The sequence below is a fragment of the Onychomys torridus genome, chromosome 3 (assembly GCF_903995425.1).
Source record: "Onychomys torridus chromosome 3, mOncTor1.1, whole genome shotgun sequence".
NCBI classification, from domain to species: Eukaryota; Metazoa; Chordata; class Mammalia; order Rodentia; family Cricetidae; genus Onychomys; species Onychomys torridus.
The window spans coordinates 105,345,557-105,358,926 of record NC_050445.1 but is presented as its reverse complement, the minus strand read 5'-3'; the positions used below and the strand labels follow the sequence as shown (position 1 = coordinate 105,358,926).

Here is a 13,370-nt window from a genome sequence, read left to right as displayed (position 1 = left end):
TGTATCTTAGAGCAATTTTCTTAATTTTTTTTTTCTTTTGGTTTTTCGAGGCAGGGTTTCTCTGTAGCTTTGGAGCCTGTCCTGGACTAGCTCTGTAGACCAGGCTGGCCTCGAACTCACAGAGATCCACCTGCCTCTGCTTCCCAAGTGCTGGGATTACAGGAGTGCGCCACCACCGCCTGGCTAATAAATTTTAACTTAATACGTTATGGACTTAGAATCACTGCTGTCTAATTAGTTTTTATTTTCTTTTTGTTTTTTTTGAGACAGGGTCTCCATAGAATGCTGGCTGTCCTATGTAGATCAGGCTGGCCTACTTTAAAGAGATCCTCCAGCCTCTGCCTCCCTGTGCTGGGATTAAAGGCATGCACTGCCATGCCTGGCCTTGATTAGTTTTTAGTTTCAGTTGACAGCTAACTTTGGTTGATTCAAAATGATCATTGGAATTGTAGTTATTGTGATTGATGAGTAAACTCCTTCCACTCTAAAATCAAATCACAATGATAAATAAGGTCATATAATAAGGTCCTATGTTAACTAATAGTTATTGTGAAAAGAATGACAGTTTCATACAGCACAGCAGTGGGATGCCTGAAAACTTAGAGAATTACACAAAGCTTTGGGTCCAGTGCCTTGGTGGTGCAGGTACTGCTCCAAGTAATAAGAGTGTACCAGAGTGAGCTCTACTCACAGAGCAGACATTTATAAACAATCTCTGTAATAATAAGAGTGTACCAGAGTGAGCTCCACTCACAGAGCAGACATTTATAAACAATCTCTGTAACAATAAGCATCACACTGAGAAATAATCAGGTTTGTTTGCTGGGGGAAGGGAAGCAGGCAATTTTGGCTGGAGTGTCAGGTAAAGATTCTTTAGAAGGCTGTTTTGGTGGAGATAGGTAGTGAAAGGGCCATCTTGCCTGTTTCTGGGGTTTTAAACTCTCTTGGTGAAGGGAATAAGAAGTTCTGTGGTATGAGTACAGACATGTTCTGGTGAGGGTTTTTTGGTTGTTTTTTTTGGTTTTTTTTTTTGAGATTTATTTATTTATTATGTATACAGAAGAGGGCGCCAGATCTCATTACAGATGGTTGTGAACCACCATGTGGTTGCTGGGAATTGAACTCAGGACCTCTGGAAGAGCAATTGGTGCTCTTAACCTCTGAGCCATCTCTCCAGCCCATTTTTTAAAAAAAAATTTATTTATTTATTATGTTGTTTTGTTTTTTAAGGCAAGGTTTCACTGTTTAGCCCTGGCTGTCCAGGAATAGGTTATGAAGACCAGACTGGCCTCACAGAGTTCTGCCTGCCTATGCTTCCTGAGTGCTGGGATTACTGGCATGTTTTGAAAACAGCCTTACAAGCCTGGTTAACGAGTTTAAGGAACATTTCTACATAGCGTCTAACTGTGAGGATTAAGGCGGGTAACAGGAATGGGGTGTATGTATGTATGTGCATATGTGTATGTATGCATGCATGTATGTATGCGTTCATGTATGCTTTGTACACTGCCCCACAATAGAGGCTCTTGGTGAGTACTAGCTGTTGATAAACAGAACAAGTTTCGGACTTAAGGTTTGAAGGGAGATTCTCTGTCAACCTCATAGTTTTCTAGAGGAGAACCATTTACTCTGCCTACTTGCTGACTGTTAACCAGTGTCTGGGCATTCTTAGTCCTATGCCTGAGGCGTGTTACCTAGTTTAAAAACCATCAGATTATTTGGGTTAAATGACTGGTTTTCAGCTTTGGTTCTGCACCCAAACTGAACTCTGAATGTTATAGTGGAAAATTCACGAACTTTGTAAATAGATATGGAATATGGTCATCTTACCCATTTCCTAGGAGTTTTTTGGGGACAGCTAGGATGATTTCTCTGGTTTAAAGAAAAAGATTTAAGTAGACTTTGAGTAAAAGATTAAGTAGTAGGAAGAAAAGATTTTAAACCTGAAAATTTTAACACAAATTAGAGATAGTTTATGCATAAAAATAAATATATATGGTATCTGTAGTGCATCCTGGGAATTAAGTTTGCTGTTCCTCTCTTGGAGACAGGACCCTTCCACCCCAATGTGTAATTCTCAAAGTCTAAAATGTATTGCTCATCAACAGAGGTTCATATACTGTAATCAAAGGAGAGAAATACAGATGAAAAGAAGCCAGAGATCCTGGCTTATGTTCTAGATTGGCTTTGATCTTTGGTTCCTTTTATCTCATTTTATGGAAATATACCACTGTGTACATCTTTTTATTTCCTAATTAACTTGCTCACAGATTATGAAAATCCATACACCACTATTTTTACAATTTTTATTTATGTTGTGTTCCTAGATTAAGTGCTTTTCCTCTAGAATTACAATTCTTTGTCTTTCAGGTTTAAGTAGTGTTAAACTGCATCAATGGAGCACATACAGGGAGCTTGGAAAACAATCAGCAATGGTTTTGGACTCAAAGATGCCGTGTTTGATGGCTCCAGCTGCATCTCCCCCACAATTGTTCAGCAGTTTGGCTATCAGCGCCGGGCCTCAGATGATGGCAAACTCACGGATTCTTCTAAGACAAGCAACACCATCCGCGTTTTCTTGCCGAATAAACAGAGGACGGTGGTATGTGACCCTAGAAAATGTAGCTTCTGTCTGTGGAGACTGGGCTGTGCTGTCCAGTTTATAGATGGGACTCTCCCTGTTACTTGGGGTCTCTTTTTTTTTTTTTTTTTAAAGATTTTATTTGTTTATTGTGTATACAGTGTTCTGCCTGCATACATGCCTGCACACCCGAAGAGGGCACCAGATCTCATCTTTATAGATGATTGTGAGCTACCATGTGGTTGCTGGGACTTGAACTCAGGACCTCTGGAAGACCAGCCGGTGCTCTTAACCTCTGAGCCATCTCTCCAGCCCCGGGGTCTCTATTTTTTAATTTTTCTCCAAAGTGCAGATTTATTTTATTAAATCACTGTCTGCTCACACTCCCTACTGTGACCTAATATTGCTCACAAAGGCTTGTTTTCTGTATCCTTATTTTAAGGAGAGGAAGAGGGGATATTTCTGATTCTTTTCTTTTCTTTTTTTTTTGAGGCTCTGAGGTTAGGAGGGCAGTCAGAGTTTTCTTGGTTTTCTCCCGACAGTCCCCTATTACTACAGCCTTGGAGAACCAGTCCCAAAGCTGCACACAGGTCTTTCAAGGAATCTATGTATTGTTGAGGCTAAGACCTTTCTGTCCGAGGGGTTTTGGGGATGGTAAAAACTCAGGCACTCCTGTGATGGTTTCTTTTCTTTATTCTCTTCATGTTGTCCTCATCATGCTTTTCTCTCTCATGCTGACTACTCTATTGCTCCTCGGTTACTCTCTCATGCTGACTACTCTATTGCTCCTCGGTTTTCTCTCAGGTAGTACTACTCTATTGCTCCTCGGTTACTCTCTCATGTTGTACTACTCTATTGCTCCTCGGTTACTCTCTCATGCTGTACTACTCTATTGCTCCTCGGTTACTCTCTCATGCTGACTACTCTATTGCTCCTCGGTTACTCTCTCATGCTGACTACTCTATTGCTCCTCGGTTACTCTCATGCTGACTACTCTATTGCTCCTCTGTTACTCTCTCATGCTGTACTACTCTATTGCTCCTCGGTTACTCTCTCATGCTGTACTACTCTATTGCTCCTCGGTTACTCTCTCATGCTGTACTACTCTATTGCTCCTCGGTTACTCTCTCATGCTGACTACTCTATTGCTCCTCGGTTACTCTCTCATGCTGACTACTCTATTGCTCCTCGGTTACTCTCTCATGCTGACTACTCTATTGCTCCTCGGTTACTCTCTCATGCTGACTACTCTATTGCTCCTCGGTTACTCTCTCATGCTGACTACTCTATTGCTCCTCGGTTACTCTCTCATGCTGACTACTCTATTGCTCCTCGGTTACTCTCTCATGCTGTACTACTCTATTGCCCCTCGGTTACTCTCTCAGGTAGTACTACTCTATTGCTCCTCGGTTACTCTCTCATGTTGTACTACTCTATTGCCCCTCTGTTACTCTCATGCTGTACTACTCTGTTGCTCCTCGGTTACTCTCTCATGCTGACTACTCTATTGCTCCTCGGTTTTCTCTCAGGTAGTACTACGTCATTGCTCCTTTGTTCCCCTTCCCTGCACTGCTTAAACACCCTAACTTCTGGTTATCCAAGAACACCTGCAGCCCTCATTTGGGGCTACAGAGTCAAATTATTTTCTGTAGCCTTGACTAGTCAGAATTTTCACAAATCGAAGTCAGGAATGGGTGCAAGGATTTAATCATTTACCAGCTAGCAATAATTGGGCTGATTTTGTATTTATAACCTAGCATAGTACAGCTGTGTGTCCTTGCTTATCTGGGATAGTTTATCTTAAAAAACCATTATCAAGACATCTGGTCTAGTCTAAAGTTCTTTTGAAGCTTTGTGGTGCTCAGCCATAAAATTAAAAGAATTTGAGCCATTCTAGCCCCCAGTTTATCATTAATTTGAGCTGTGATCTAAAGCATCTCCTAAGTGTGACTCACAGGCCTCATGGAACAGTAGACCGTAGCTTATGCAAGATATCTTAGTATTTATTTTTATTCATCAAAACTGTGTCAATAGACAGTGCAGCTTAAGGAGAAATCATCTTTCTGACAATCCACAGAATTAAATGCCTAGAAGATGGCTGTTTATACTAGATAAACACATACCTTATCGGCAGTGGGTAATTTCCCCACACCCAATTCAACCATGTCAGCTATCAGAGAAAGATAGCGACAGCAGGCATGCAAAGGTACAGCAGACACAAAGACATTCCGGGTCTGTGGTATTGGGGGGCTTGCCTACCCAAGAATTACCCACCAGGGGATGCCTTCTGATAGGCCGACACCCTGAACTTCAGTCATCACCTGCTGCTCCTGACACGGCCACTGGCAAGAAATAATAACTCCCCCCCCACTTTTTTTTTTTTTTTGGTTTTTCGAGACAGGGTTTCTCTGTAGCTTTGGAGCCTGTCCTGTCCTGGACTAGCTCTGTAGATCATGCTGACCTCGAACTCACAGAGATCCACCTGCTTCTGCCTCCGAGTGCTGGGATTACAGGCGTACGCCACCACCACCCGGCTAATAATAAAACCTTTTTAACAAGAAAAAGAGAAGCCACCAGCAGGTTACTATGTACCCGTTGGCACTTCACTGAAATAGTTTAAGTTGCTTCTTAAACGTGGCTGTTTTTATTTTACTACTTCCTTATTTGAGACTGGTTAGGAGATGTGGAGAAAAGATATTATATACCCCTTTATCCCAGTAAAATGCAGTTCAAAATTGTTATAGTCAAAGGCTTCACTGTACACACCACTTTCACAGTACTCTATACATCTTGCCTTCAAGTAGGAAATGGTACATTTTCCAGCTTGTTTTAATTACTGCCCCCCCCCCCCCCCCCATCACCAGTGGATAACCCACTTATAATCTTGGCTTGGCACCACATCTAAGAGGTAGGTGGCTTTTGGACATTTCCCTAAAAATAAAGAACTTGGGGCTAGTGAGATGTTTCAGTTTGTAAAGGCATTGTTGGCAAGGCTGCTATCCTGAATTCATCCTCCAGAAACCACACAGTAGCTACCTCTACATGCATGCTGTTCATTCATGCATCTCCTGCAATGGGATATAGCTTGGGGGTTGAGCCACTCCCTAACATACATGAAGGCTGAGGTTTAATTCTCAGGACCACCAAAACTATCAGAACCAAACCAAACCAAACAATCAATAATAACAGCCTTATGTATTTATTTGAAGTAGTGGCCTTTATGTTAGGTGATTTTCTTTTTTCTTTTTACTCCTTCTCATTGCCTTCTAACTTTACAGTGAAAAGTCAAATAGGGACTGTGGATGTCATAGGAGCCTAAAGACTAACAGGCATTTTGGAAGTTATTCAGACTGCCTCCTACTTTTGTTTACTATGTTTCGCTAGAAGGGAGTAGAAAACTTAGATAGCATATTGGTTGTATAGTTTTTTTTGTTTTTGTTTTGTTTTTTTACTTTTTTGGGGCCTGCTACCCAGCTCCCAGATAAATACCCGGAGACTTATTCTTACTTATAAATGCCTGGCCTTATTAGCTTGGCTTGTTTCTAGCTAGTTTTTCTAACTTATTATCCTGTTTTTCTTCTTCAACATTTTGCCTCTGGGCTTTTCAACCTTTCTCTTTAGTATATGCCTTTCTTTCCTTCTTACTCCGTGGCTGGTCCATGGATCCTCCTCGCCTCCTTTTCTCACTCCTGGCTATTCTTTCTCCTCCTATTTATTCTCTCTGCCTGCCAGCCCCGCCTATCCTTTCTCCTGCCTTACTATTGGCCATTCTGCTCTTTATTGGACCAATCAGGTCTTTAGATTGGCAGGTGTTTTAGACAGGCAAAGTAACACAGCTTTGCAGAGTTAAACAAATGTAACATAAAAGAATGCAACACTTCTTTGCACCATTAAACAAATATTCTACAGCAAACAAATGAAACACATGTTAAACTAATGTTCCACGACATGGTTGTTTCCAGCAGTTGGATGCAAAAATAAATTCCTCCGTTCTTTTGTTAGTTGCATCATCTAGACAAGTTACCTAGTATTTGAGCCTCTTTGACTTTTCCAGACTGTGCAGTGTGCTTTTTAGAGTAGCTGATTCATTAGTGCAGTGGCACCTACTAGTATTTCTGTGTAATCCTTGACAGCCTTCATTGACGCATACATAGCAGGTGGTTGGGGGTTTGACATCTCCTGCAGCTTAAGAAAAGCCCATAGTAGATGTCAGTTTCTTGTTTCTTTGGTAAAAGATGGACTGCCTTTCTCTGGGAAACCAGTGGTGGAAGGTGTCTTGGCAGCTAGCGCCCTCAGGCAGCTAGCGCTTTCCCCGTCCTAGGGTGGCTTCACACTGGGAAGCCAGGATTTCTTTCCAACTCAGTGAGACACCATTTAACTACTTACAGTGTGCATCCATGGGGGTAGGAGAAACAGAGGGAGGATGTATCTGACTGAAATGGTTTTAGAAGAACAATTAGTAGCCTTTTAATGTTCCTTGTCATTTTGTTTTTTAACCATGCACGTCTCTCTGGTTGCTGCCACCGCTTCTCATTGTTACTGGACACGTGAGTGACCAGAGCTGAGAACTGCTGCCCTTAAACCACCTGACAGGCAGGCATAGACGTGGGTTCCTGGGCTGTATCCCAGAGTTACAGAAGCAGACACTTTGGATGTGTTGGTACAGGAGGCTAGGGAGTCTATTTCACAACTCCCTTGGCTGCTTCCCATGCTGTCTACATGTGAGAATGTTAGTGAAGTAGAGGATAGTTAAAGAGACATCTAGCTCTCAGAGCCTGTGACTTCTAATAGAAAAAATAACCACATATCAATTTACTGCCTTGAAAGCCATGCTCACAGCATAGATGCAGGTCATGAGTCTGTCAGTGTGTAAGTTTAGCACTCTTTGCTGTTTTTCCCTCACATCTTTGTAGCTCAGATCTCTAGTTTGCCTTGTTTTGCTGGACATTAGTAAGATGCTATAAGGGTCAATATCTGTGAAAGTAGAGAGACAATAACAGTTCTGCTATGTTCATAACCCTTCGCTGATCATTGCAGTTCTGTTTGTCTGTTTCCACCCACACTTTTTCATTTGTTTTGATACAAATCCAGATAACATTTGTCTGAGCTAGTTTGGTATGTGCAAGAAACTTTTTCTTTAGACAGGGTCTAACACTGTAGTCTATGCTGAGTTTAAACTCAAACAACCATCTGCTTCAGTCTCTCAACTATTGGGAGTAGATGCAAGCCACCATGCCAGCTCTAAGGAATTTAAAGGATGTTAATGGTTTTTATTTTTACTTTTTGGTTTTTTTGAGACAGTTTCTATGTGTACCTTTGGAGCCTATCCTGGAACTCACTCTGTAGACCAGGCTGGCCTCATACTCAGAGATCCGCCTGCCTTTGCTTCCCGAGTGCTGGGACTAAAGGCATGCTCCACCACCGCCCAACTCGGTACTTATTTTTAAATAGGCAACATGATTTACAAGGACTGTGTGATCCCTGCCTCTGTCTAGTTCCCCAGTTTTTACCCTTAGTATTCCTGTGATAAAGAAGGTTCATTAGCCAGGCGGTGGTGGTGCACACCTGTAATCCCAGCACTTGGGAGGCAGAGGCAGGTGGATCTCTGTAAGTTCGAGGACAGCCTGGTCTACAAAGCGAGTTCCACGACAGCCTCCAAAGCTACACAGAGAAACCCTGTCTCGAAAAACAAAACAAAACAAAAAAAACAGAAGAAGGTTCATTAACCTGGAGAGGCAGTTACACTCAGCCACAGCCAATGAGGAGCTTTTACAGCTTCGAAAAACATTTTGCTTTCCTCTGACGTAATTGATCCTTTAGAATTTCTTCCCTGATCTCTGTCACACCTGAATTGTCTGTCCTACACCTTCAGAGTTTGCTGTAGTTCTCCTCACTAACCTATCTTTATTCTTCAAAGATTGGTGACTGACAGCTAAGTCCCTGTTAGTAGCCAGCAATATCAAAATAAGGCCATGTGAAAAACTTACCAGGAGTTATCATTGCTTAGGTCCTTCTCACTCCTTCCTCCTAGCTTTCTCCACTTTGTATCTAGATACTGTGGTCTGTTTTGAGGTCAGACACCCTGCCTTGCTTCTTAAGACTCATCACTATCTTAAGCCAGCTAGAAAAAGAATGACCAAGAAGGGCTGAGATTGCTTCTGACCTATTATACAGTCAGCCAGAGTAAGGGCCATGCAGGCAGTTCAGAGCCACTTCAAATCATCCTGCTTTCCTTGCTGGCTCTGCTGACTCTTCCCACCTTGTTTCTTATTAATTTCCTAGGCTTTGGAGACAAAATATCTAAACTCATTTTAGGAGTTTATTCAATAATTTAATGCTGTGAGTACAGATACTTTGCATTGCACCTTGAAGAGGCAGCCTAGCTTATGAAGTATGGATTAGGGCACTGCAGCACTGTCTGGTGCACATTGGCTTTTGCCACTGAAGTCAAGCAGGAGCTTTGCCCTTCTTTCCTCCTCACCTCACTACTTTGAAATGTGTTAGCAAGATCAATCAGCTCTCCGTTTTTTTTGAAAATAGGCAAGATTTTATTATAATGGCTCATCTCGCATTTATTTCCGTTCTGGTATGTTCACTCTTATGTGTACATTTCCAAGTACAGGTAATTAGAGATGTACTAAGTATCACCACCTGCCCCCCTCCCCCCACTTATTTTTAAAATTTATTTTTTGGTGTGTGTGTGTGTGTGTGTATGTGTGCATGTATGCATGTGTACACATGTATGTTCCATGGTGCAGTTGTGGAGGGCAGAAGATTGATAACTTCTGGGAGTCTGTATCTTCTTCCACCATACTGGTCCCTGGAATGGAACTTTGGTTGTCAGGCTTGCCAACAAGTGTCTTTCCCTGCTGAGTCATCTCACTGGCCCCCAAATACTAACTTTGTTGGTAATAGCAAGTCATACATCTTTCCAAATCATACAATATAATAAATATGTATTGGCTTTCCCACTTTTAAAATAGTCTTACTCTTTGTATTATTCTAATAAAAATATTTTCCTCTAGTTAGCATGCTGTCTAGACTGCTGTCCCGGGGTAATAATATAGGAGATACATAATGTGCCCCAAGCTGATGGTCTGTGTTCATTTGCTTACACTTAGTGCTGGATACCGTTGTATCCAGTATGTCATAAATCTATACCATTTTACAGATGGGTGGGTGTATTTCAGGGCTCATCCTTGCAAGGGACCTGTAGCCTACACTGGTACTAAAAGGTTATTTTTTTGCAGGTCAATGTGCGGAATGGAATGAGCTTACATGACTGCCTTATGAAAGCTCTGAAGGTGAGAGGCCTGCAGCCGGAGTGTTGTGCAGTGTTCAGACTTCTCCAGGAACACAAAGGGTAAGAGTGCAAGTCAGTCAGCACCTTCTAGAACAGTAAGGATTTCCTATTCTCAAATAACTTGTTGTTTCACAAATGCTTTGTATTAGATTCTTAGAGATTAGTGTATGTGTATACACTATTTTTTTCCTTTTATTTTTTTCAAGTATTTTTTTAGATTTATTTATTTATTATGTATACAGTATTCTGCCTGCATGTGTCTCTGCAGGCCAGAAGAGGGCACCAGATCCCATTACAGATGGTTGTGAGCCACCGTGTGGTTGCTGGGAATTGAACTCAGGACCTCTGGAAGAGCAGTCGGTGCTCTTAACCACTGAGCCATCTCTCCAGCCCTACTTTTGTTTTTAAAAGTATCCATTCAGAAAAATTTGCTACTGAGAAGTATTGCCTGGACATTGTCTTGAAAACTATAACGCACAGGAGATGCTATATGCACTCAGAGACACAATATATATATTTATTTAAAGAATACTATCTTTGGCCTGAAGAAATACGCCAGTCAGTATAGTGCTTGCCTTACCATCTGATTGTCAGAACTGTCATCAAACCCTGGGTATAGTTGTGCCCTGGTAACCTGGAGGCAGAGACAAGCAGGTCCCTGAAGCTTGCTGGCCAGTTTACCCTAATTGGTGAGCTCCAGACACATCCATTCACTGCAGAACTTAAAGAGAACTTGTCATTCATGCTTTGTCAGCCAAACCTGGGGAAACCTTTGACTTTGCCCTCTTTGGGGAGCAGTGCTTCTGTTATTAACCTCCTGCTTGTTGTGTTTGTGGTTCTGGGTTCCCCAGCTGGAGAGAACACCCAGGAGTCTCCTTACAGAGCTTACTTTCCATGTGTCTCTTCCTCTGCTTGGTCAGCAGTTAGTTTGCTGATCTTCAACACGTCATCTCCTTTAGCTGGCTTTATCCTCGTGTTGATCCCCAAGCTCATCCATAGACTTCCTTTACGACTAGGGAGATTCTGAGACAGGGCCTTAGTCCACTCTTCCCAAAGCTGTGTGACTGGGAACTGTTCTTTTCAGGACAGACAGCCCCTACTGCCTGTTCAGAAAGTGAGGCTTCCTTCCTGGTCTTCATCAGGACACAACAATACTCTAGACAGAAACCATCTCCCTACCTTAAGGAATGGATTGTTGCCTGCTGGGTAACCAGAAGAATGGCTTGTCGGCTTCTGGCAAGTGACAGAGGGGTCTGAATGATGTCATGTGTGTTACATTCCTTCTTAACTGGGAATGTTCATTCTCCACAAATGGGACAGATTAACTGAACTAACAGTTTTTCCTTAAATCACTATGATGGCCTGTCTTGCTTGTTCCAGGCACAAGAAACAGTGTTGTCAGCCAATTTTAAAGACTGTTTTGTCTCCTATAGACTTTATTTTTATTTATTTATTTAAATTTAAAAAAATCCCCCCCCCCCCCCCCCCCCGAGACAGGGTTTCTCTGTGTAGCTTTGTGCCTTTCCTGGAACTCACTTGGTAGCCAAGGCTGGCCTCGAACTCACAGAGATCCGCCTGGCTCTGCCTCCCGAGTGCTGGGATTAAAGGCATGCGCCACCACTGCCTGGCTAGACTTTATTTTTATAACCTCTACAAACAACTTGATTCAGTAACTAATGAAAGGGCATCTCTGTTTGCATTATATTTGTGGACATTTAGACTGAAGTAGCTGCTGAACACTAACCCTGAGCACTGTAGTCACTGCATCTTACTTTATGTGATCTTGGTATTTTGATAGAATTTTAATATTACAGAGTTTCCTGAAAGACATAGTTACCCTTGTAATGAGATTGTTTTATTTTATTGTTAAAACAAAAACAAAAACAAACCTTTGTTCTAGGAATGTAAAGTTTGGAGTCCAATAGACTTGAATTCCAACAGGCCCATCACTCTTTGAGCAGGGTCTCTTGAGGGCCCCAGTTGCTTATTTTTAGGGTGGGACCAGACTGGTGTGCTTAGACAGCATGCACTAGACAGTAGAACTGCTCTGTGTCCGGAGCCTTGTCCGATGTCACCTCATGGTATGCTTTGGGTAATTTTCAGTAAGAAAGCACGCTTAGATTGGAACACTGACGCCGCCTCTCTAATTGGAGAAGAACTGCAAGTGGATTTCCTGGATCATGTTCCACTCACAACTCACAACTTTGTAAGTTGCAGAGCCTGGCTTTCTCTGCCATATTGGCTCTCTGCTGTGCATGGCTGACCTTTCTGAGAAGCACTAGACATGTGCATTGTTAGTTGCTTTCATTCTCCCTCTATGCTTACATCTAGTGGGCAGTTTCCAGTCTGCTAACAGAGGTGGTTCCTCTGCCTTCCATTTCTGAATTTGACAGTCTTGGAAGTAGGATTCTTCACCGTGGGAGACTCTTGGGAGGCCAGTGGAGAAAGCACCTTGTTGGTTCTTCACTTGTGTTACTGGATTTCTGTACCTGTTTTCTTGTCACAGGCCCGGAAAACGTTCCTGAAGCTTGCATTCTGTGACATCTGTCAGAAGTTCCTGCTGAATGGATTTCGATGTCAGACTTGTGGCTACAAGTTTCATGAGCACTGTAGCACCAAAGTACCTACTATGTGTGTGGACTGGAGTAATATCAGACAGCTCCTGTAAGGCATTGGTTTTTGTTTTTTTCCTTGTAAAAATTCAGGGTCAGGTGCAGAAAAAGTTTTGAGGATGCTCATTATATATTTTTATTGTCTGAGTTTTAGGTTTGTTAAATAATTGCTGTGAATCAGAAACTACTTTAGAAGCACCATAGTTCTAAAATTAGCTAGTTTTAGTTTGGCAACCTAACTGAAATAAACAGGTAGGGAGCTGGGAGATGACTCAGTTGGTGAAGTGTTCACTGTAAGCATGAGGGCTAAGTTTGGTCACCAGCACTGACGTAAAAGCTGGGCGCACACCATGTGCCTGTCATCTCTGAGTGTGGACGGTGGGGAGAGGGATGTCCTTGGGACTTGCTGGCCAGCTAGTCTAGCCGAGTTGATGCCACAAACAGGTAGGACCCATTGTCTCTCAAATAGTTACTGACACTGATTTGTCAAGGAAAAGAATGTGGGACATGGAAATCAAAGGGCTTTTTTCTCTCCTCAACTGGGCTGTAAGTGGCCAGTGCTGCATGTTCCGAAAAAGCAGAAAGTAGAGCTTGTGCTGTTTCCTTCCCCTTACTCTGGGGAACAACGTGTTTGGGCCTCACAGTTTGGATATAAAAAATTGAGACTCTTTATTAGGTGACAAACCAGGTACCAAGATATATTTCACAGAGAGAAAATGGTTTAAATAATTGCAAATTTAAATGAAAATTATACTTATTAAAGCCTTAAAAACTGTGTTGAGAGTATGTAATCAGTTTTACCCTTATGTTAGGAAAATGAGAGGACCTTTGTCTTCATTCACTTTTAGCTCCCACAGAGGTTACCTGTTGCTTC

General features: G+C 42.2%; 1 protein-coding gene across 5 annotated transcripts in view; it reads left to right on the top strand.

The window, feature by feature from the left end:
- The window catches only part of Raf1 (Raf-1 proto-oncogene, serine/threonine kinase), a 57,730-nt gene that overhangs the window by 29,862 nt on the left and 14,498 nt on the right, over nucleotides 1-13,370 (top strand). For 3 of the 5 annotated variants that reach the window (XM_036182334.1, XM_036182330.1, XM_036182333.1), the window contains 4 exons: nucleotides 2,371-2,602; nucleotides 9,832-9,944; nucleotides 11,988-12,090; nucleotides 12,391-12,548. In XM_036182334.1, the coding sequence (XP_036038227.1) occupies nucleotides 2,396-2,602; nucleotides 9,832-9,944; nucleotides 11,988-12,090; nucleotides 12,391-12,548 (581 nt within the window). In that variant the 5' untranslated portion in view covers nucleotides 2,371-2,395. Of the gene's footprint in view, nucleotides 1-2,370; nucleotides 2,603-9,831; nucleotides 9,945-11,987; nucleotides 12,091-12,390; nucleotides 12,549-13,370 lie in introns of those variants that run through there. The other 2 variants (XM_036182336.1, XM_036182335.1) reach the window with 1 other exon arrangement.